The sequence below is a fragment of the Parambassis ranga genome, chromosome 16, assembly GCF_900634625.1.
Source record: "Parambassis ranga chromosome 16, fParRan2.1, whole genome shotgun sequence".
In the NCBI taxonomy this organism is placed as follows: domain Eukaryota; kingdom Metazoa; phylum Chordata; class Actinopteri; family Ambassidae; genus Parambassis; species Parambassis ranga.
In genome coordinates this window covers 11,466,539-11,492,020 of record NC_041036.1, presented here as the reverse complement: position 1 = coordinate 11,492,020, position 25,482 = coordinate 11,466,539, and the positions used below count along the sequence as shown (strand labels likewise).

General features: G+C 42.5%; 1 protein-coding gene across 1 annotated transcript; it reads right to left on the bottom strand.

The window, feature by feature from the left end:
• Positions 1 to 2,025: 2,025 nt before the first annotated feature.
• On the bottom strand, positions 2,026 to 25,429 carry lars2 (leucyl-tRNA synthetase 2, mitochondrial). Its single transcript, XM_028426387.1, has 21 exons — positions 25,286 to 25,429; positions 21,923 to 22,167; positions 20,785 to 20,916; positions 17,790 to 17,881; positions 17,656 to 17,716; positions 17,481 to 17,570; positions 17,044 to 17,187; positions 14,526 to 14,633; positions 13,101 to 13,260; positions 12,556 to 12,660; positions 12,202 to 12,317; positions 11,832 to 12,115; positions 9,341 to 9,439; positions 7,878 to 8,015; positions 7,691 to 7,794; positions 6,776 to 6,955; positions 6,479 to 6,648; positions 5,610 to 5,687; positions 5,393 to 5,504; positions 4,392 to 4,519; positions 2,026 to 2,379 (listed from the first exon to the last, which is right to left on the bottom strand). Exons 2-21 carry the CDS (start codon positions 22,154 to 22,156, stop codon positions 2,200 to 2,202), a joined length of 2,715 nt encoding a protein of 904 aa, XP_028282188.1. The 5' UTR covers positions 22,157 to 22,167; positions 25,286 to 25,429; the 3' UTR covers positions 2,026 to 2,199.
• Positions 25,430 to 25,482: the final 53 nt, after the last annotated feature.

The following is a 25,482-nucleotide window of genomic DNA, read 5'->3' as shown; positions in this document are numbered from 1 at the left end:
AGCTCCAGAGAAGTCTGCAACTGTATAGGTTGAGCCCAAGCAACATTTGCAACGATCAGTAAACTGTGTGCTAACAACAGATGGAATCAACAAGGCACTGAGTGAAAAAAATACACACTCTTTATAAAAAATGTGTATACAATCAAAAATCTGGATCCTTTTTTCCAACACAAAACATGACCCACCTGTGTGAATGCTGTCACCATGGAGAGGAACAGTAAATAAATGAATAACTTTGGCAAGTTTTGTGATTACACACACACACGGTTTAACACATTATAGGATTAGAAGACGAAAAAAAACCTGCCGATATAATGAGCTCACACAGAGAACATCCACAAATGACCACATTACTGCCTCTCAGATGATGAGCTGGGGCATTACTGTGTCCCCTGTGAGAGCACACAGCTCAGCCCAGGGACCGGACTGCTGCAGCGGAGGATGACTGGGACTCATCTTCCATGTGCCCCACCCCCCACCAGCAGAGTTTCTTAAGAGGAGGGGAAATTATTTTTCTTTTACTCATCAAAGACAATTTTATGCTGCACATCTCTTGTGTAAGGAAGGCAATGACTGTGATCTGAAGAGAAAGTGAGTCACAGAGAAATACTGTTGCCTATTCCTATTCAGTGATCCTAGTCGTCATGGAAACTGCAGAGGTGACGAAATGTCTTAACGACATCGGGGTCTGACAAGTGACAAAATTGTTAGAGAAAATGCAGGTATCACTTGAGCATAAAACAAAAATGAAGTTTATCCTTATTCAAATGTCACCAGAGGAAGTGATCCCTGGCATCTCTGACCCATCTAAAGAGAGCTTGCTCTTATTCTCAGGCTTATTGCTGAACCCAGATCAAGTTCAGATGCATTTATTAGGTGCTGTTGTGGTGAAGACACTGAAAATAGCAGAAAAAAGAAGCAAGGTGGGGTTACCTCCATGGATATAAGAGATATTTCACACAGGCAGCTTGGAAGTATGAAAGAAAATATGGCAGATACAGAGACACAAGATTTAACGCTTCTCTATCTCTCTCCATTTCAGGCTGTCACAGCATCAGGTTGATGTAAAATTCACACACAGAATAACTAAAAATGCCCCCCCCTTACTCCTCTTCCTGTTATTCTGTCTCTCCTGTGAGCCTTTTCCTGTCACCTGATGGTCAAAGATAAAGCACAGAAATATGGAAAAGGTTATGAGGATCAGTGAGGAATGCTCTGTTTTCCCTTTTGTCCACACATTCCTTTTCTCTTTGTTTGACTAAAAACAAGCCTTTTACTTACATAATGAGACACAGCATGATTTTATCAGCCACAAGCTGACCATCATGTTACTATCAAAATAAAAGCATGTCCTCAGAAGCTGACTTTGCAAAGCTAGCATGTGTTTTGCACTTTTAAAAGATCAGATTCCTTCATTCTCATTCACACACCCACCAACGCTGGTGCTTCTGCACCTACCAAAAATCTCAGATCAACCAGAGATGTGGGCACCGCGAGTTGTGAAAGACAAACGCTTGTACATATCAAATGGTTGCTTACTCACGCAGCCTTTAAAGATAGGACAGTGGGTGGACACAGAGATACATTTCAGTGCCTCTGGCTTGTGTGTGTGCTGGACAGTGCCAATGGCTGACTCATGTTGGCCCGACACTGAGACACAGAACTGATGAATAGGCCCTGCTGGTGATGAGACACACTGGTGAGGTGAAAAGTCCACAACCGCCCGCTTCCAGAGGCCTCACAGCAGGCCATGTACGGCGCTATGATCAGATCAGGAGCTAAAAACAGGACACAAACACTGATAAGGCGGATGATGGTTCTGTGACTCGACACCAAACAGAGATGGCTTACAGCAGACACAGAGGTGTGAAGTTGTGGTCATGGATGCAATGCTTAAAATGGAGAAAAGAGAGCAAGTGAATGATGAGTGGAATCTGAAGTGGCCTCATGTTTGACTGTTGACAGGATCTGACTGATAAAAGGCTGAGAGAGACAGGAGCTGAATCACACTTTGAAGAGACTCACTGCTTCTTGAATCTTTTATTAAAAACAGGAACATATAAATAAAATGTCTTTAGGGATATTTAAGACTTCCATTGTTTGCCTTAAATTATCACATCAGAACTTCTCTCTATGCTGAGTCTCTGACTGATTCAATACCATCTCATGGCTCGAACAGCTGCAGCGAACGCCCAACCGTCACTCATTGATGAGGAAGTTGATAAGGGCAGTCCTGGGGGACAGGATGGCTCGCTTGATGCTGCGCTTGCTGAGAAGCTTCTGCCCCATGGGGCTCTCCAAGACCAGCTGCTGCACCCGACTGGAATCTTTGGACACCTGCACAGGCACTACAACACTGCCACAGACCTTGTTGTTTATCTGTGGGTTAAGAAATAAGAAAGCGGGGGATGAAAAAAGTTACTAATTTGTTCCATTTGACAAAGAGGCCCTGCCATGTGAAGCTCTTCCCGAACTTATTCCTGGCACAAAAGTCCCAAAATAACAGGCTCCACCTCTGCTGCTGCATATACAGTGAAGCCTTTAAAACACATAGTTAGTGGTAGGTATGGGAAGGGCACTCAGGCTTGTATGTTTAGAAGCCAGTGTATGCGTGTACACGGTGAATGTGATCCTGTCTCTGGAAGTGGTTGCAAATTAATGATGTGTGTGGTGGTGCGAGTGTGTGTGTGTGTGTCTGAGGCCACTCAGCCTTGGCCTCCATTCTGGGACAAACCCAACTACATGATTAGAGGACAGAGCAAGTGAGGAAGCCCACAACAGAGAGCTCAGGCTGAAGGAAAAGCAGCATCATCATCAACACTGAGCGCCAATATTTTCACTCAGAAAGTGGCTAAGGTAAACAAAAATGGAGTAATGTGTAAAAAGAGAATTATTTTTCTGTTTCCATTAAGAAGACATCACACTAATTTCCTGGATAAGTCTTCTAACCATAATTACTACTTGTCTCCTGCTAACCATTACCTCAAAGAATCACTGCCACATTTTTTTTATTTTAATGCTGCCTGAGAACTTCTGACATAACAGGTTCTTTGTCTGTGGGAATCCAGAGCTCTTCTCTAGACATTGCTTAAACTCTTGTGCATGCTTTTATTGCAAGAAAAGTAACATGTCCAGAGGATGCTATGAATGAGCTGGTAGACTTGCTTTTACATTAGCTTTGCAGCAGATACAGCTGCAGGACACCATCCAGAAACTAAGCTGCCGCAAGCTACTGGTCCTTTTGCTGTGCATTGTCTTATATGACAACAGAAACTGAATTATTCTGCTGGCATGAATTCATTATAGGCACCTTTTGTAGGATGCCATAACTGACTCAAGCCTTGAAGGAGCCTGTATGTGTAGTGAAGGATGAAAATGGCAGATGAACACTGAGCAAAGTTATTATTCTCTCATAAAATGATGTTTGGCCAACAAGGGCTAAACTACAGGCTGGGGTAGTGATGACTGTAAGCTGGATTTACAGATTTAACATTGGTGTACCTGTGAACAAGGCATCCTGGGACATGTAGGCATTGCCTTACTGACTGTGTGAGCAGGGTGACTGGGAACACTTTCAATAACAATGTGTCACGCTGATCACAATCAGCATCAGTACTGACTGGACATCCACATAAAAAAAACTGTTTTTACCCTAGAATGTAACACAACTAACACAGAGACACACCAGGTTCTGTTCCTTCTATGTGGTGTCTTTCTTCTATCATTATCCAGATAAAGACAAGTGAAACACTATTATTCAGCTGACTGTGTTTGCCGTCATCACACATCACATGTGTGTGTGCGTGTCTGAGAGACAGAGAGAGGAGATTAAAGGGTTCTCTCAGGGGATAGAGCCATCTAGAGAGAAAAGTCAGATTAAAGCTTTTATCTATTAGCTGAGTTGATGTTCCGAGCTGTGTGAAGACTGACACGTGTTATGTGTTCATGTGTGTGCTGGTGTTAGCATGGATCTGAGCCAAGTGGATTTTCTGAGCTACTTCAAAACAGCTGGATATCCCCTTTAGACTGTCTGCACACACCTTCAAAATGTACACACACATACACAAATTCCTGATGATGACATAGGCTGCCACACTTTTACTGTTTATGAGTTCAGAGACTGAAGACTATAGTGAGTCTTTAGCCTGTGGAGAACAGTGAGAATAATCTGTTCTCCACCTTTTTAATTATTGACCAGCTTTTTTTATTTAGCTTAATGCCACTTGACAAGCCAACGCATAAACACACACACAGCACAGGCCTGCGCACACACACTCAGGCTAATCATAGGTTCTCTTGAAAATTACAGACTATGAATGTAATCAAGGACCAACGAGTCTAAGAGCGGAGAGTTTGAGAGAAATTGTCTGAGGATGTAAAAGTGATCCTACCAGTACAGACACCTCCACAAAGTCAGGGACCTCCAGATACTCAGGGTCCACAGAGGGCCAAGCCTGCTGCAGGACATCCCCACCCTGCTGGATGAGTGGACAGAGGGGGTTTTTCACCTGGCAAAGACCTGGGAAAGAGGAAGAAGGATGTCACGGATATATTTAGGAAACATGAACTAAAGTACATTCTCAACAACTCAGCCAAAGAGTGCTGCTTGAAAACAAACTTCCATGACAACACAGCAACAGCACAGCTACCTCCCACCCTGACTCAGTTAAACCAGTGAGTGTACGTTATATTGGAGGCACAGGGGAAGGATGTGAACTTCCTCTATCCTGTACTGAGTGTGTGTGTGTGTGTAAAACAATAAAGACGGAACAAGAGTACACACACAAATCACATGCACACCTCCCTGTCTTTCGTGGTCAGGCCTTCCTGACTCTGGCTATCAGCTGGTGTGTTTTTCCGGAACCTCTCTTCTCTCAGCTGTGCGCAGAATGCTTGTGTACGTGTGTCAACGACAATAAAGGGATGTCCTCCAGGCCAGATCGAGGGCAAGCTTCCACACATGGCACGAAAAGTGGCGCTACACTTTCCTCTCTATTGTTTGGCCTTACATCTTTCAGTTTTGATTGACAGACAGTTAGTGAGATTTTACTGTACATTTGTTTAGGAGGTTTAGCAGAAACAAATCACACTCGCTAATTTATTGGCTGTTACATCCCTGCTGGGCGTTCACTGGTGTTAGATAAGCTGCAATGTCAACACTGTGTTTGTGTTCTGAGACTTCTTCCTACCCTTACAGACATCCTAAACAACCTCAAAGTTCAGATACGTCGTTTGTCACTGTCAGTAAAATTCCATCCATTTTGTGGTGATGCTCTTTAAATTCAAAGCCAAAAATAAGTAGATAACACACACATAACAGTGTGTAATATAGCCCCATATCCACATGAATCCACATATACATGAATAAGCAATTCATTTATTTGTCAACAACCTGCCCAAAGTTCAGAGGCCAGGTGAGGAGCCATGGGTGCTGTCATCAAAACCAGGGCAGCCAGACCTTCCTCAAACTCCAGACTGTGCTGCAGGATCCTCGCGGTGGCACTCTAAAGACACACATAAACACAGGTGTTACAGATGTGTTTCCCACATGTGTGTTTTAGACCATACCTGTAATACATCAACCTTAATGTAAAGGAGGACACACTCACACTCAATGTGTTGGTGAGTCCCATTAAACGAGAGATGGCTGCATTGAAAAGAAAGTCCTCTGTGAAGTGAGTGGTCACCTGAAAATACCAACAACAAAAAATGTCAGTTGATAAAATCTGAGACTTAACGGTTTTGGTTAATGGACACAGATTTTGTCATGGAATATTTTTGATTCTGCCTGTGAGAATCATTAGAAAACAATGACAGCGTTAGATGTGGCAAACAGCGTGTCAGCATTCCCCTGCTTAGCCTTCTGGGAAGAAGAACCCATTTGGGATGGGCCCTGGGGGGGAGAAGGCTGATCAACCAGGCTTTTCTGAGGGACGGATCAAACGACAGCCTCGGCTTTGAAGGCTTATAGCAAACATCCCGAGGTCCTTTAAAAGCACTGGCCCTGAGCTGGGGGGGTGGCAGAGAATCAAACCTGGCAGCCAATGGAAGCTATTTATAAAGTGTGAAAGGAGACAGAGTGGATTTAAAATCAATTTCCATCCCCTTCTGCTATTACTCTGTACTCTGGGGGTTTCAGGTTGCAATGGGAATTTAGCATTGGATGGAAATACTTGGACTTCAGATTTTGTACTGCTGAACTGTGTAATGAGTGATGAGCTATCATACAACATCTGGTGATAGAATATTTGAAAATAGGCCTGCAGAAGAGGATTAGAGTCACAGTATAAACTTTTTCTTCTAAGAATTCTAAATTTAAACTCAAAAAAGTCAAATAAATGACTCATACATACTTTTACAGTGGCCCTAATCCTCTTCCATTCATAGCTGACCCCTGCTGGTAAGAAACTTTTTGCAATCACCATGATGGCTTTTTCAGACATTTATCACAGCCAGCCAGAGACTGCAGGATAGCTACCTCTTGAATCACATAGTTCTTGTTCTCCCAGATCTTTTTGGCCTCAGCCAGCTCCTTCTTTTTCAGCAGGGATGGGTTGGGGTTGTCTCCTAGCTGCCGTGCTTCTCTGAGCTTCGTCACCAGCTGCCACAGTCGAGACTGCCATCGAAGAACCCCGGGAAGCGCATCGGCTGGAGAGGGACGACAGAGACCCAGAGGAATATTATGAACTTTAAATACTTTATTTACCAAGATATATTAATTTGTTAACAAAACATATACTACTAATGTGTTATTGAATAACTTGAGGTGCCTCACTCTTGACATTCCAGAGGATGTCCTGTTCAGGCGGTGCAGCATAAAGGATGTAAAGTCGAACTGTGTCCACGCCGTACTGCTGGACCACATCTTGGGGGTCCAGACCGTTGTGTTTAGATTTACTCATCTTCTCCCATGTCACTTCAATAGGACCACCACTGAGAGCCGCTGGTTCCTCTCCTATAAGAAGCAGGTCAGAGGTCTCTGGATAACATTCTCCGTAGGGCTGCAACAATTATTCGAGTACTCTAGTAGCTAATATTCGAGGGCAAAATGCATTGACAACTAATTTAGTATTTGATGACTCAGTGACAACAATGATTCTCTGGCTCATGGTGCAGTGGGATGATCAGTGTTTTGGGTGCAAGAGGCCCTAGGTTCGAAACCCGAGTGAGCTGTTTGCAGGTCGGACACACACATACGGTTTTGGCGCCGGGCATGCAGGCGGCCGCAGACTGAAGCAATGACAAAGCAGTGGTCCAAGGTAGGCGCCCACTAGTGAAGTAGCTATTAGCCACAGCCGTATTTATGGGAAAACTATTATATTTACACGTGATCTGATTACTCAAATAATCGGCGAGTATCCGAGTATCAAAATACGTGTTTGTTGAAGCCCTAATTCTTATTCTCTGAAAGCCATCACTATCCCCTGTTTGTCCTGTTAACATGCTAACAAATAGATAGAAGAACGATACACAGTTTTGGTTGAGTTGCTAATTAAAAGACACCTCTATGGTCTCTTTTGGATTTCATGTAATTTGAGTAGTTGGTTAACATGTCAATTAGCTATAAAAAAAAGCAATAAGGCACCAAACAGAGTGGCACTGATATTAGCAGCACAAAGGGAATGAGGTGAGATGGTTGTTAAAAATGTGTCTCATTAGCAAACAGCCTGCAGATTCAGGTTGTGCGTACCTGTGAAGTCTATGTCTTTCCTCTTGAGGTACTGACCACTGTCTGCCAGTTTAAAAGTCTGGCCCTTGATCAGTCCCTGAACCAGTAGTTTGTGAAAGGGTTCCCTGGAAGAAGAAAAGAGTGTTTGATAAGATACAAACACTAAAATGTACATGTTAGTGAGGAGATAAATCACAGTGTATCCTACCTGTGAGCCACGAGACCCTGATCTCTGCAGAAATGACAGAGGAAGCGAGCATAGTACAGGTGCATGACAGCGTGCTCCTTCCCTCCAATATACACATCTACAGGAAGCCAGTGGTCTGCTTGGTCCCGTGCAAAAGGCCTGCAGAGGAAAAGCAAATTAAAAGAGGCTGCTTACTGGAGAGGTATTTGTTTTCCTTTGATTTGTTGCTGATGAAGTTGAGTTTTTTCATACATCTATAGAGGCACGCCAGCTGCTCGTAGAGCTCTTAGATTATTCCGAATGAACGTATGTTCATTAAGATCAAATCCAGGTCCTCCTATGATATGTTTTTACATAACATTTCACAATATATTCTGAGAAAACATTTTGTCAGATTTCTTGGAGACATTCTTCCTGCAGGGGGCAGGCTGGAACTAAAACACAACAATCCAGGGATGAGGCTTCAACAGAAGCACCCTAGAGCCTCCTCTGTTTCTTTACACTCACAGAAATAAAAGCTGTTGAAAATTTGGCTCAGAAATCTCCCTCTATGCTCACTGACTGTCCAGCTGGCCAGCAGTAATAATGCTTTTTAGGGCAGACCGCTAGCTCCATGTGTCACCTTTCACACCAGTCATTACTCTCCTTCACACCTTTTTGCCTCCCTCTGCAGCTGATGGTGTCTCTGGATAATTGAACCAGGGTTGAAAAGTTATGAACTCACAATGTTGAAAATAATTTACTCTGTTAGATGGAACAGGGCCAAGGAACTCTAACACATAACTCCACATACACACAGTGTAACACCCTGTTTCCATTTCCTTCCTCTTGCTGGCTACTTTCAGCATCTCCTGTTTCCTATTTTCATCATTTCCCCCAGTGCACATGAGGCTCAGCAGGCCAACTGAAATGCACAAATAGTGTAATTGCTTTTTCTGTTGTGCCATAATCTGTCCAGCAAAGAAAAGTGATGGAGAGAGCAGTCCTCCCCCACCTCTCCCTTTTTAAAGCAGCTTTACTGCCAGGTCAGGGCACTGGGAAATTAATCTCTTTTGTTAAGCTCAGGCTATCGTTACCATCCCAGCAGGTGACAGCCATGGCACTCAATCTGTATTGGCAAAGAATGCAACTTTTATGGAAGTGTATGCATGTGTGCATGCACAGAGGCATGTCTGAAGTAGGTTGGTGGAAAATACAGAAGGGGTTTATGTGTTTAAGTGTGACTTTCACAAATTTCTAAGAAAAAGGTGTGCAAGTTTAATAATGAAGCCAAGAGTGCTAAAAGCTACAATGAGTCAATCTCCATAGACCTCCACGTATATAAATGATTTACAGCAGAAATTAACATGTTGACTACTGATGCCTGGATGTCCTTTATCCACTCCCCGTCTTTTCATTTTTATAACAGCTGGGTGTTAGTCGGGATTAGGTGTTGGCAAGATGGGAATAATCTCACTAACTGGAAGTGAAGTGGTTGTTCGTACCTGCTTGAGTTATGAGGATCTGTGTATCTGAAGTAATACCAGGCTGAGTCCACAAACGTGTCCATGGTGTCTGTCTCTCTCCTTGCTGGGCCCTTACATCTAACAAGATAGAGAAAGAGACAATAGAGAGTTAGCAGACATTAATATTATACTGACAAATTAAAAGGTGACAAACTGAATGATCCCTGCTTGCATGCTCAAGGAAATGGCTCATTATGTGATTCCTTAGTGTGTGTGTGTGAGTGTAAAGCTGGCTCCATCTGGCTGTAGGGGTCATGTCCCTGCAGACAAGCCAGGCTGGCACCAGAACTCTGTTCCTGTGCCCTGACTAACAGGCTGTGCTAACAGGGAATGAACTGGCAGTCCGTACACATGATCATGTGTTTGTGTTGGAAATGCCACCTCTTGCCCCTTTTCTATCCAAGCCAAACAGCACTTGGGCATGTGATGGGAATCTGCCAGCTTTCACTGTGCAGGAGAGGACATCCACAAAGACAAAAAGTTTTTTTTTTTTTATTTCAGATGTAAAGCATTTAATGGAAGAGTGAAAGCATCTGCTTTTTATTTCATAATGAGTCTCAGCAGATTTAAAATCAGTGTCCCAGAAAGATAAACACAGAAACCGCTCTGAGCTTTGCTACAACAGGTATGGACCTTAAGGGATGTCTCTGTTGTGTGTCACACAAGCACAGTCAAATGTTTCATTAACAGACGAACACGTGGAGAGGCAAAAACTCCTCGGCCACCAACCATAACAGTCTATAATAAGGCTGTGATTATGAGAAAAGAGCTGAAGGTTGCCTAGCAACAGGGCTAAGGTGTAGCAAGGTTAATATTTGGGAGCCAGGTGTTATTTCATGATGAAAACCAAGCAGTAAAGCAAAGCTAAATTCTTCAAAAGAATTTCAGAAAGAACATCTTTGAAAATGTAACAAAATAAGTCTGACATCAAATTTCCCACTTCCTGTCTCATTTAAACTGGACAACAAGAGGCCAAGTGGTAATTTGACAGACAGCAACTGTCAAATTACCACTTGGTAATACTACACACTACAGACAACACACACAGAGGTAGTCCCTCTGGAGGGGGTGACCCTCCTCTAAGCCATGAAAGAAGAACAAAAATCTGTAACCAAAGCTGAAGCAACCTGTGTGCATGAGTGTGTAAAGTGTGTGTGTGTGGATTTGGAGGATGAGCCAGAAAAAGCCAAAAGGCTCTCAAACAGATGCAGCATGTGAGGCAACTGCTCACTCCATGAAGGAAAACAGGCCCCCATCTGCTGTGTGACTGCCTACCAACGAGGTGGTCTCTTTCTCTCTCTTTCGCTTTACCTGCAAATCCACAGAGCAACAACAACACACACTTTCCTGCACACCTTCCTAATCAGGCTAAGCCATGGCAGGGTTCAGTTGGCAGGCTAATTTACAGTGCCACAAAAGGGTCGGAGAAGAGATGAGCGCACAGGAAATGACTTCCTCAAGGACAGATAAAACTCCATTTCTGCCGCCCATCGCTCATCACCCCGCTCGTCTGTGTTCCACTCAAACTTTAATTGGACATGGTCGACGAGTGAAGAGAACAAATTTCGACAGACACTTAACAACAGAGGGGAGATGGGAAGAGAGGAGATAATGGCGTCTTTGCGATTATAGCCATCAATCATCGCTGATGGGAAGAGTTATAGTAGCTTTGCAGAAGTGAGTGAACACAATCTGATGACTTGTGCCATCTGCGACTGAGTGGGTCTTTGTTTTAATCAACATGGTGCCGTGACGGTGATTAGTCTTATTCAGAGAGGAATTCCCATGTCTGCGAGGAATTCTAGAGTAGTCACTCTGCATTCAACACACTCACTGGGATAAGTCTTTAAGAGTTGTGTGTGTGTGTGTTTGTGACTTTGCACAAAAGGTGAATGTGTCTGCATAGTATTTCCGTCTCTCTCTCTCTCTCTCTCTCTCGAAGCACAGCTGGCTTATGTAACCTACATCATCATCATCTCATGCTGCTCCTGGCTCCTGTCACTGATGCCACTCATTACATAACCCCGTCTGAACAAAAGTATTAATCACACAATTTACAGGCTCGCTCTCAATGCTGTGTGTTCTTGCAAAGGTGTGAGTCCTCTCATTTCGACTGTGCTGGTCTCCTGAGGAGACACAGGAAGTAACAGAGAAGGTTTACACATGAGTCAATTTTCACTCCACAAACACCATCATGGACAAGACCATTTCCCCAATCGCTTAATTGGTGGCAGCTACAAGCAACACTGCATCTCATTTACAATATCACTCAGAAGAATGGGGTTGCTGATCTGCTAATTTAGTGCTTGAGGAGATAATAGTGATAAGGACAAGGTCTGTAAAAGGCAAATACAAGAAATTTCAGGTGTATGTGGATCAAACCTGTTTTCACAGCCCGTGTGTCCAGAAAAAAAAAACTGGAGACAGTGTGATCAGATCATTAAAATGTTATTGTTACCATTCCTCTCACCTTGGACATTTGCAGTTGACCCAGTCATGTGCAGCTTCAAGAGGAGACACCCCTTCTCCAGTGAGCGATGGCAACTTTGGCAGAGTGACTGGCAGCTCCTCTTCTGGGACTGCAACTGGACCACAAGACCCACAATGCACTACAGGGATGGGTGTGCCCCAGTAGCGTTGTCTGGATATTAACCAGTCCCTGAGCTTGGAGCTGGTAAGGTGGCCTCCAACCTTCCGCTCTCTGGCCTTCTGGGTAATGGAGTCAAAGGCCTGCTCTCTGCTGAGGCCAGAGTACTACACCAAGAAATCCAAGAAAACAACAGATCAAAAACTACTGAAGTGCACAACTTCTTTATATAAACATCATCATTAGTGCTGACCTCCTCAGAGTTGATTAGTGTTTGCGTCCCATCTTCATGGGTGTTCAGCACTGTGGTCCACCTCAGATTCAGAGCTGTGGCCACAGACAAGTCCTCCTCACTACAGTCAGGGATGCCTGTAACATAAACAGCAAAAAAACATAAACACACATAACTGATCCCTGGAGAGAATAAAAAACCCTCCCTGAGGTGATACTGTGATGTAACTAATCGTTAACAATCCCCTGGGTTCCACCTCCACTCTGTGACACAAACACCCACCAGCTTCACACCATTATGACATCTAAAACAACTCCACAGCATTGGTCTACAGTAAATGGTGGTAAATTCATACATATTCATACAACATCTCACCAAGCACAGTGTCCAGATAGCCATCAAACCCCTCCTTGTGAGAAATGACCACAGGAACCTTGTGTCCGGTGAACAGGTTGTGAGCTGTGACCTCCGTCAGGGAGTCTGGAGAGAAAAGGGTGGGAGGTGTGAGAGAGGCAGCGCTGCATCCCCTGGTAGCTCATTATCAAAAACCAGCCACTGCTGAGACCTCTTGAAGGGAATCCCAATTAATATATATACACTCAGTCCACTGCAGCTTCTCCAATCATAACTAGTATGATGGTTATATAAACATATAGATGTGAATCTGAAACTCGTATATACTGGTGATATATAATATTAGGACAAGTACACTACAAACCTTTTATCATTAATTTTAAAACATGTTTCTGTTTCATAGAGAGGCTGTTATTTTAAATTAGTATGCACATAGTATGCAAGAACTGTTTCGTGTTCTGGCAACATGTGGGTGTACAGGACTGAGCCATCTCATTCTGAAAATGCAATGCTGATAAGCTGGTAAACACAAAAAAGCTGAGGTTCACACATAGAGAGAGGCTCACCTCTGCCCGGCTGAAAGGCTTTCTGCAGGGCAGAGCGCACCGAGCTGCTACCGTGCAGCAGTCTGTGGGACGGCAGGATTGCCAGGTATGCCACTCCAAACACTGTCTCTGGAGAGAAGGTGTAGGCTGACAAGGTCTCCCCCGTCTCCTCCCCGTTCACCTGGGAGATAAAAAAAGAGAAGACATGTGAGTTAATGAGGCAGATGTGCTGCCTTTCATATCACAGTCTGAACTGTATTAATTAAAGCCTATCACTGTTGTAACATCATCAGTCAGCTGGGGGAAAGAAAGTAAAATCTTGATAATTGGTTTGGTTAAACATGTAAATCTGATGGCTGGGACTCTCTTCTGTAGAGTGTCAATCTTATACAGCACGTAGCTGTATTAATAGATGAAAGAAAGAAGTCTATGAATCAGCAGACATCTGAGGAATGACACAAACTTTAGGCCTACATGGACAGAGAGGCTGGCTGCATCCATGAGCAGATGGATTATGAGGACAGGGTTTGAACAGAGGCAGGAACAGATATAGAAAAAGATGCAGCATGCTCAGAGGAACAAACATTCTCATGCACACCATGGTTCTTGTGGGTATTAGCGAATGAAGCCATCAATGTGAAAAGGGCTTTAACGTCAAAGTGTTTTTTGTCTTGTTGCAGAATTCACCTTGAATATGTGGTGAGAGGTAAACAGCATGAGCAGTGTAAAGCTCCTCAACACATAATCAGGCTAAAATGTAATTTTATTCTACACACATGGTTGGTTAAGGGAGTTCTAATTAATAATTAGTGCACATCATGTTCAGCAGATTAATAAAGTACATATCCTCGGTGCTCTAGGGTGCTGCTGCAACACTGCAGGTTGATGTAAAGATAAACAGTCATTTCAATTAAGTTAACAAAGCTTGCTGTTAACTGTCAGAGAAACTCCTACATACAAAGATAAAAATAGACTCACGCTGTCTGTTTGTCTTTAGAAATATTAAGACTTTTTAAATTAAGGGAATAACTTAAGCAACATTTCTTCTATCAGTGTTGTTTAATAGCAGTCATGCAGCTCTCTGTGGGCTGTCTGCTGCTGCTCAGTTTGAGCAGACCTGTGAAGAACAGAAAACATGGCTCTCAGAAGAGTCAATAGAAACTAATCTGTGACATCATCTGTTTGGGTAAATTGCCACTTGCAGATGGAGCCACCCAGTGAAAGTGAACAATAAAGCAGAGCTTTCTATGTTTTGGTACATGATTTTTAATAGAAATACAAACAGACAGGGGCATATATGAATGTAAAATAAAGGAAGCAATCAGGGGGAAAAAAGACATGAAACAGAGAGGGCGGGGAAGATGGAGCAACACTTGAGGCTAAAAGAAAGCAAGATGCATGAATGATTAAATCATGAGTAGTAGAAAAAAGGCAGCTGAGACTCACCTTGAGTTTAAAATCAAAGTAGCAGCCGGTGCACTCTCCAATCCAGTTGGCCTGCATGGATTTGACCCCATACCACTCTGGTAGGTCCTCCAAGGCGTCCAGGAGAGGCTGAAGAAGGGAAGAAACAAGAAGAAACAAGTTCACCACTTTGTCTAGAAAGAGCTAGGAGAGAGATGTTTTTGCACAAGTGTCTAGCTGTCCAGGATAATGCAATTGACTCCAGTTTAGCGTAGCCTCATTTAAAGCATAGCCAATTTATTTTGACAAAGCAGCAGAGCCCACCAGCTCACATTATGCAGACAAAAAGGGATTTTTAAACATTCTGACCTCCACCCGCCCTACTTTCCTTGTTATCACAAAGCACTCGCCTATACACTGAGCCGACATCCCTTCACACACACACACCAACAACAGTTATCCTGTGCGATCAAAGGTAGCTATGCATATCAACAAGGCTCAGGCCAAAAAGCCACAGCTGGTCTGAGGACAGAGATGTTCTTATTCTCTATTTCCTTTTCAATCTGTCACAATTTATTACCCGCAATCCCCTCACATTGCAGCTCAGCATGCAGCACCTCATCACAGAGTTATCAATACAAACATAAACACAGGCAATACTCATCACTAGCATGACTGCATAGTGTGTCAGCAATGGATTTGCTCCAAGGAGGTAGAAAAAGAGGCAGAAATTCCCAAGAATCTGTGGCAGCATGACCCAGAGATCCCAGGGAGAGGCAGCAAAACGAAAGATATTAGCAGCAAAGAAGAACAAAAAGTCATGACACATCACCGATGATGGCTTTAAAGTTTCAGGCAGTAAAGGCTTTTTTTCCTGGAACAGTAGCATGAGTAACTGAAATATGTACAACACGGACAGGAGTCGCCATGGAAACTAAGAAAAGCTTACAAGAAAAAGAACAGTATAGCAATAACCAAGGATCAGTGCATGTGTGAGAAAAGAGGACACACAAAAATGTCACACAATGCAGCAACACAAATCAATGCAAATCGCTCAGAAATCTGCCTCTGTGAAAGTCGCAAATTGTTTGTGGTTAATTTACCCAAATGACACTAAACAATTCTGGAAGCTGTGCAAATATTGTGTGAGAACAATGCACTGAGCTTAGTTTGTGAATCATTTAGATGATGTAATAGGCAGGCAGTGTCTGTCTGTGTGCATGAAATTGAAAACTCTGCTTCGTCCATGTGATAATTTAACATCCTGCACGCTCCACATCCAAAAGGTCTAAATAGGAATAAGCAGTCATGATACAACGTGGAATAACTCGACAGCTAAACTGAATGAATACTGTCTAGATGTTAACATCGTCTGACAGACGTAGAACGCGCGTAGAGGAGAGCAGACAAATGCACACGCAGAAAATCACAGTGCAATTACACAAATTTTGATTTGGCATGCTCCGGTTTGACACGGTCCTCCCTTCTCTCCATCTCTTTCTCACTTCTCTCCCTTAACACCTTCCCTCCCTTACTTCCCACTTCTGTGCCTGTCAGAGAAAATTAAAAATGCAGGAACACATTGTCACAGTAGGCTGCTTCCACCTCCACTCACACCTCTGACACAGACAAGTATGGGCGACTTCAGTGCTGCAGCTGAAACTGACAAAAAGGGACGAAATGATTTTGTGAATAACACCTCAAAGGACTAACTTGGGTAACTATAAGTTTTTGGGGGGCATTTATTGGCATGTTTTTTTGTATTATTACCATTTTCCAATGAATAAAAAGTAATTTTTATCCATTAATTTCATACCTCCAAGGCACTGATTTCCATTTTATTCCAGTAACTCACTCTGCCTGTCACTCTCATCCCCCGTCTTAATATTTTGATGGAAGCATGAAATAGCTGAAGTTATTATTTTGTCAAATTTTCTTCTTCTGTGCCTTTAGCTGTTCACATATGAGGATTTTCTGCTTTTATCACTGCAATCTGGATTTATATGGATGGATTTTGGATTTATAAATAATATTTTGAATTATTTAAAAAATTATTACATTGTAATTTAAATTTAACTTTAAATAAAAAAAGAAATATTTTTTTTTCAACATCCACATAAAGCCAACACATTTCTCCTCCAACAACAACAACAACAATACATACACCCGTCCTACATCCAAAATGCCCGACCGGTCTTTCCTGCTGGTGATTCACACGAGCCCAGAGGAGCCAATTTCACCCTGCAGCAGGCCTGCTCACCCCTGTGCTAAAAGATGGAGGCTTCTCATCAGCCAGCCAGGCCACCTGGCGGTACTAGCCAGAGTCTGCTGGGCTCTCAGAGAGATGCCAGGCTGCAGATGATGGTCTCCAGGGGTCTGATTGCAGAAGCAGAGAGGCGGGGTTGCAGCTGCTGCTACCGAAGGGTCAGCCATGATTGTTATCAGAGTAATCCGCTGCTCATTTTTGCCCACATGGAGCTGCTAGCCAGCCGTCCAGATGCCACACACTCACATACTAGACAGGGCTCACACATACACAAACACACCAACACACACAAACCTTCCCGTAGTTTGTAGTCTTGATGAACCATTGTGTGAGTAGCTTCTGCTCGACCAGAGCACCAGACCTCCATGAGCGACCATTTTCATCCACTTGTTCATCTGCCAGCACTGTCTGATCAACAGGATCCCAGTTCACCACAGCCTGAATAACACAAGCAGGTACACAAATGCAGATGAACACTTACACAGTTAAAATTTAAAAAGCAGAGTTTAGGATTTAATAGACAGACCAAAGGCTTATTTCAAGGTCATCCCATTTCATTACACACAATCAAAAAGCTTCTCACAGCCTCTGTTCTTTTCAAATTTATTCTGAATAATGGGTGAGCTGCTTCAGTCATTTCAGTAACTGTCTGGGACTTCAAACCTCAGCCAATCACATTACTCTTTCCAGAAGGAAACCAGGATAAGCCTCAGTGAAAAGGACACTCCTACCTCTTTCTGATATGCCAGCCCTGCTTCAAAAAGATTGACAAAAAGAAACTGTGTCCACCTGTAGTAGTCTGGAAGACAAGTGGTCACTTCCTGTCAGGAAAAGCCAGAGTCAGGTAAAAAAAAAAAAAACTTCAGTCTCCAGTTGATGCTTACATCTTCATCATTTCCTACTCACTCGGTCCCAGTTGAAGCAAAGTCCGAGGCTATCCAGTTGTTCCCGCATCGACTGTATGTTACTGAGGAGAGAGAGAAAGAAAGAACCACAAAGTTAGTTTAATGAAACAGCTCATACAAATACACACGTGATACCTTTTAGTCCACTCCTCTGGGTCAAGGCCTCTCTCTATGGCTGCATTCTCAGCTGGAAGTCCAAAAGCATCCCAACCCATTGGATTCAACACCTGTGTGGCAATCAATGGATCAAAAATAAATACCAAATATTTTCTGTTTCAGCCGCTTAAATGTTTTATGTGATTCTTTATTGTGTTCTCAGAAGGATCTGGAAAAATAAATAAATAGTGATTTTTTACAAAATACGTTAAAAACTGTTGCCCTGAAAATCACACAGATTGCATCTTGGAGCCTACAGAGAAACTCTTCAGCAAATGAACATCAAAGCATAACACTAATTTCTTAAGTAATACTTCTGTCACATCCATTACATCGACCAACTCCTAAACATACACTGTCCTTGACAAACACTCAAGACAACAGGTCCTCCACTCGTCTCTTTAGCTCCTCCGCTGTGTTTTTCTGCTTGCTGAGAGAGAAGCGAGATGAAAGCACAGAAGGCTTGAGTAAAGCAGAGGCGAAGCAGAGTGACAGGGAGTCGAGGGCTGGAGAGGATCATTGCGCGGACTCTAACGGATCTGATGTTTCAGACGAATTGGTATCCTTGGTAACTGCATGGGCCTCATTTATAAAGCCGAGCGCTGGATGGTATTAGGCTAAGAGAGCTCAGAGCAGCAGACCGCTGTGACTGCTCAGGAGGAATACAGGAATAGTCAGAGCGAGGTACCCACCAAAGTAAATAACAAAGCAGAGAAACACATGCAGCTCTCTGACATGGATGTGCTTCTGTGTGGTAAATATGGACGTGGGAGTCAATGGAGACTGACTCTATGACAATCTGTCCACTGTAATGCGCAACAAGTCCGTGGCAGCCTCAGACAGATTGCTGCATCTGCAGCTCACTGGATGATGAGGAGGACAGGAGAGCTGGGAGACTGATTTTGTGAATGTGGAGCCACTCTGCCACATGAAAGTGTCCACCCACACAACTCCAGCTACAAGCCCAACTCCATCTGTGGCAGCTTTGAAACACAATCTAAGGAACTGTCTGTTTTCCTCATCACACAAACAGATTCAAACATTCTCTTGAGTCTTGTTCAGGAGACAAATTAGGCTGATTTTACACAGTAATCCAAGCACAGACACAGCTACGGCATTTTTTTTATCTCGAATCGTAAAATTTTAATGAGAAGCTACACAGCTATAACACTCTCATGCCTGGCAATATGTAGGGAGAGTCAGATGTCACAACAGACTCCTTTTCCATTGTCTTTCTTTGTTTTCTGGTTTGTCAAGTTGGGTGTTGTGAAAAACAGGGTTTATAAACAGCAAGAAGCAGCATGGAAACTAATGTGCCTGTTAAAGTATCTGTATTCCAATGCAATCTAATCTACATGTTTTAGAGGGGCAGGAACACTCAGTCTTTAGGAAAAAAAACTGCATCTCACACATGAAATACCTCCTAAAAACCAGAAAATAGCTTTAGGTATTACCACTGACAGAGAGTACCTTTCTTAATTAACTAGTGAATACTGTGTGCATACAGCAGAACGGAGTGCGCTTCCTGACAGATGCTGAGAGACAGTACACTCCTGCGCAGGAAGTAGTTACCACTCATGTGAAACCAGGGGAAAAAGCAAACGGAGGGAGAGGAGATTCTCTCTGTGGGGAGAAGGGGGACAAGATTCACACCTTCCCCACCAGGAGCAGAAAACACAGAGGTAATAATCAAACTCTTCATCTGGATAAAGACAGGGACGGACGGCGCGCGGACATCAGTGAAAACTGAGGAGAAGGTGATTGTGTCACCACAGGAGCACTTGAGCCTCATCAGCAGCAGCCGCTTAGTGGAGTCAAACAGAGTACTAAATATTGATTGTTACACTTTGATCTGAAACAGACTCGAGTCGATAGCACTATAGAGTGCATGAGATCAAGAATTTAGATTTGACTTTATTTACACCTGATTTTAGCAATAAACAAAGACCTCACAGGGAGGACCAAAATGACTACAGCAGGTTTAAAATCTCCTGTTTCTTCCAACAAAACCACATCTTTGCCTTTAGGCAGACTTCAATATCTGGGTTTATTTTAAAAAGAAGCTCAATAGGTCCAAGGTGTCATAAAAATATCTCCTGTCACAGATGATTATGGAATCAACAAACCGATGAGCAGCTCACACATGGAGACTATGAGACTACGGTACATTTAAAATGTAAAGTAAAAGACGATGTGTGTGACCATAATGTATAACTACTTCTATCTTAGTTTTATGTATTACTTTTAATGTTGTAAAAGGATTTTTATGTTTGTGCTATTACATATAATACTGCTGTTCCTGCAGACTGCAGTCTCACTTACAGGAATGTTTATAGTCCTGATTTTACACACTGATTATAAGGTTGCATTAGTTGTATAGGTAAAGTACATTAACTGGTATTACAGCAGATGGACACACAAACTGAAACACACATTCAACAAAGGAGATTTTAATTACACGCTCCTGGGGTAGTGTAAACTTTGGCCATGTAATTGAAAGGAAGAAGGTAATAAAGCATTAGTAATGGTACCCAACCATTACTAATGCTTTATTATGTGCTCAATGCGTATACACAGCATGTGTAAATAGAATATAAGCATCGCAGTTAAGACAGGGCGTGTAAACAGAGTCCAGCAGTAAACATAGCTGACAGAAATTATATTCATGTAAACAGTGATAATTATAAAAAATAAATAATAAATAAATCATACAGTCTGAGAGGAGCAAATATATTATCAATACTGGATCAGTCCATTAACTCTATATGACAGACTGACTCACTGTGCTTGTTTTCCATGGATTACCAGAAACATTATTAATAATGTAGCAACAGCTACAATAATGGGAGTTTACTTTAAAGAGAATTAAACATGCTATCAAATGTTTAAAGAGTGTGTATGTTAGCACTGACGCACTACAGCTGAAGTGAGGATGTTTTAGGCAGTATGCAAAGGCACAAACATATTCTCATACCTCATGACCTCTCATTCTCTGGAAGTGGCCAATAGTGTCACTGATGGTATACACTCGTACGTGGCCCATATGCAGACGCCCCGATGGGTATGGAAACATGGAGAGGACATAAAACTTCCTCCTGTTGGCACTCTAGGGAAAAATAAGAAGCTATTACAATCATGTACACAGCTGTAAGAAAGCCTCATGAGATGTGGAAAAAGATCATAAAAGCTTTATTTTAATCCTGAGAGACCACAACGGAAGAGAGTGTAGAAGTTCTTCACTCCATTATCAGTCTGGCTTTTGAATGAGCATTGTATAAAAGAGACTGCATTAAACTGATGAGGTCAGGACAGGCATAATAACTCATCACACACACAGAGCAAGGGAGCTGACTGACTTCTGCTGTATTGCTGTATGAGGCTCTAAAGGCAGCTGATTATAGTGTCACATTCTAAATTGTGGCAGCACAGATTATGGATGGTTTACAGTCACAACAATGTTACCATAGCAACGCTGCAAGTGCCAGTTACATTCAGCTATACATGATTACAGGAAATATGAGACATGAATTTTTCAATAAATTAATTAGGACCAGGGTCCTGTCATAAATGCACTTCATCACTGTCAGCCTGGCCCAGGCAGCCACACAGTCATACCATTAGGATATATAATCAGCCAGAGCCCCGGGTCTGACATGAGCTACAGGGGCTGGTGCCAGTAATAGCTGAGAGGATCATTTGGAAGGATGCATAACAACCTATTAATCACTTAATATAAAAACTAGAGGCTGTTGAAAAGCCTCTGCTGTCCAGTCAAGTGGCTGTTTACATCCATATCAGTCTATATAATGATAAAGCTACAGTGCAAAAAAAAGTCTCCCCTTCTGGCAGTGAGTGTAATTACAAATACTTCAGATGCATGTGTACAGGATACTGTACCTCTGATGGATGTTGTTAAGTTTGTGACAGTCAGAGTCATCTATGTTTTTAAAACAATTCTAGTTTGGCTGCCAACTCTAAATAGAGCTCTGCAAAGTGCCAGGCTAAAAACAACAAAAAACAGTTTCTACTGTGCAAATACAATGCTGCTTCCTGTCATGATGGAATCAGCCTAAAGACTGTAAGTGAGACATAAAAACTAAAGCTCCTCTTACCTCATCCTGGGCATCTTTCTTCCACTGTGCCATAATTCGCGGGTGCCACCATTCTTCTACCCTGCGTCGGGTCTCTGTTCGATAGTCCTTCTCCCACACTCCTGTCTCACTGAACAAGGTGCGGGTGCTGGGAGCGAGACAGCGGAGTACTGGACTCAGAAAAGTACCCCTGCTTTGGCCAAACCTGGCTGCACACAGGGGATACACAGCCAGCCGTCTCACAGACACCTGCATAGTTGCTTCTCCTGCAACAGGGACAGAAAGCACAGTAAATATTGGGAATGTTAAAATACTGAGGATTCTTATTTAGAGGTGAGTCATCAACAGTCAACTAGTCAAAAAACACATTCACTTTCATTAGGAGAAGGACACTGGAACTAGAAACTATAATTTAAAAGACCATAAAAAACAGTGCACAAGTGAAAATAATGTAAATTTCACATGCCCGAAAAATTCATCTTTTATGTTTAAACTAAGAATACTATGCAGATTGTTTCACCATTTCCATATATTGGTTCAAAAATAAGCTGCTTCTGGTCCCTCCCTGTCAGTGCCATTAACGCACTGATTAAAATGGATATAGCTGGTAGCAAAAATACAGGAAATCAATTATACATACATATAAACCGGCCAAGGGCCTTATGACATCACAAAGGGCTGCAAAACAGATTGGCTTATTTTAGACCCACTGTTTTTGATCAATGGAGTGAGGACTGAAACAAGAAGACATCCTGTGTTGTGGGTCTCAGTGCACACTGAGGACACAAATATCAAACATCTAATCATGATTACTGTGAAAGTTTTAACTAAAAATCTATTGGCCTCTCATGGCCAGATTATGTCTTTTAGTATGTTTAGAATGGCACTGGTGCTTTGAAATCCTAAGACAAGACACAGTCTTTTGTCTGAGATCAGTTGAAAACTAGAGGACAGACAATCTACAGCAGGCCCTGAGGTTTGGGAACTGGGAATCTGCTGAGTAATCGGGTCAAATCAGGTCTCTGCTCAAAACTTTTTTTCCACAGAGCCTTTTGTTTTCCAGAAAATTTGAGTAGGAAAATGTTTGCATACCTGTTTTCCCAATGGTTGCTTAATACTATTTAGCAAATAGGTGTGAAAAGGTGTCAGTACATTTGTACATTGGTGATTCTGGACCTACAGTCCACTTGCTGGGAACAGACTGAGTGACAGCTCTACTCTGCAGCCTTCAACATGATTTTGTTTTTTAATTCCCCATTCTGTTTCACAGTCTGTGTTCTTCACACCACATCACTCACACATGATTTTGTGAAATAAGAGGTTTATTCAGTGTGATGTGATTATGGCTCTGCCTCCCTATGAAGCTCTGGACATGGTGTTTTTATTAAACTGCCAGCAAGCTCAGATGTGCGAATGACATTTGTAGTCATCTGATTTGAAATGATCCAACGATTTCTCAGCTTTAAATCTTCCCTGCATCTTTCCACTCATTTCAGTGCATTAAAGGAGGTTAAGTGCTCAGAGTGCTTCAGGACATCACCTTCCCATGACAGTTCTCCACTTCTAGGTCTAATCGGCAAAATGGGCAAAACAAGATCAACTAACAAAAGAAAAGTAGATTTAGAAGGGTTCACTCCTTCAACTTTCATGTGTTGTTGCAGTGGGTCAGACAGTCAAGTGTATGTAAGAAAAAACATTTGACCTAAATTTATCTTTTACACAACACAAACACACACAGATACATATAAACACAGTTTCCAAGGCAACCTGAGATATTCAAACAGTCTCTGCATCCTTGGCAGCGGTGGACAACCGCTGCTAACCTGACCCGTCAAGAGGATATTTTCCACAGCAGTGACGCATCTGGATCTCAGACAGCGAGACCTTTACAGCAGCAGAGTAGAAGTGGAAGTCATAACCTGCTATCCCTGACACCAGACTGAGATAGAGATGTAAATGAAGTATAGGGAAATGATTACTGTTTATCTGAGGCAGAGGGAGACTCACTGAAAAGGTTATTCTATTCTATGATGTTATGAAAAATACAAGATTTCTGCTGAAAGAAGAAGAGTCCAACAAATCAGTGAGAAGAAGTCAATATTTTTCACTTGAAACATGATATCAACAAAACAGCACTTTGTCCAGGGTGCACAAATCTCTTGGTATAACTCTGAGCTTTGTATAAATACCCTCTCCTCTCCTGTGCTTCACCCACCAGATTGTGGGGATATGTTTTTTTTAAATAAATTCTCTTGTGTATAAGCATCGCAGCTACCAACACTCCTCCCTCAAGCTGAGGATGGGAGAGCCGAACACTCAAGACTGTATGTGTCTCTGACGGTGCGAGTGAGTGGGCAGAGGCGAGAGACTGTGATAATGTTTCTATGGTGATTGGGCTCTTCCATTCGGGTGTCTCCTGTGAAGAGTGACTGAAAACTTCTGCAAACAGCCTCCTGCCTCTGCTGTGTGTACAGCCATCAGAACCCAGGTTAGGTTGAATATATTTTCATAAATATTTCTCTCCTACCAGAGAGTGTGAAACTATAACCATGGGTGGAGTTAAATAATAATCTGTTTTAGGAATGTCTTTAGGAATGTCTTTAGGAATATCTGAGAATGTCTTCTTAAAACACTAAAAGCTATCACCAAAACATATAATCCATTGATCAGAAGCTTGAAGGCTCAATCTCCTGAATAATGGCTGAATGTGAAAGACACCAACACACGCTATTACACATGTGTCAAATCCGGCCTGCTGTAGCATTCTATCCGGCCTGCACCACGATGTGCAAAACACATATGATCCGGCCTGTACTGCAATTATCCTGATTCTAATCTGGCTCTTTTTTGTAAACGTATGATTTTAATTTTAAAAAAGTGCCCCCTTCATAGGACAAAAAAGTCTGGAGTCTTTGAGTTTGACCCCCCTGCCCTATTACTTGCCTGGTAAATGCATCTTTGACATCTGGATTAGAAGATTAGATTAGAAGTATGAGTACTGCTCATAGTAACTGCATCTAATGGCTGAATCTCAGTCACACTTACAGCAGCACAAGACAGACGCTAAAGCAGAGTGAATCACAGAAATGCCATTTCCCCCATTGTGGGGCAAATAAAGGTTTTCTTAATCTTCTTAATCTTAGAACGCCTGGTCTGTTCCATTAATACACTAGACTTATATCAACATGGGGCTTTGTATTGAGACGCTGAAAAATATTATGTAGGTTAAACCAGCAGAACAACTAGTTTAAATTCACCTTCACACACTAACCAAACACCTGCTTCCTTCCAAAGTGCTTCAAGTATTTCATGCTTCCTTGTTGACAGCTTCTATCTCACACTGAAGGATGAACAGAAACAAACGTCGAATTTAAAGATACTCACTGTTTGATTTCCGGTCCCTTTATTTCCGAGTTGTGATCGTAATGTCATAGAACACAAAAATCCATGTTAAAAAACATCATGCTTGACTTTTAAAACGCTGTAAATGACCTGTTTTACAGGATCACGACTCCACTATAGGCGCCGCCATCTTGGATTTCAATAAACTTTATCAACACAGCGCACGCCTACAAAGACAA

What these genes read in the sequence shown, in the direction of transcription:
- lars2 (XM_028426387.1), bottom strand. Translation starts at nt 22,156, where the DNA reads ATGCAGGTGTCTGTGAGACGGCTGGCTGTGTATCCCCTGTGTGCAGCC. An exon ending in ACTTTGATTTTAAACTCAAG is followed by an intron (nt 13,261 to 14,525) that starts GTGAGTCTCAGC and finishes TTTATCTCCCAG; the next exon opens with GTGAACGGGGAGGAGACGGG. An exon ending in GACTCACCAACACATTGAGT is followed by an intron (nt 5,505 to 5,609) that starts GTGAGTGTGTCC and finishes GTGTGTCTTTAG; the next exon opens with AGTGCCACCGCGAGGATCCT.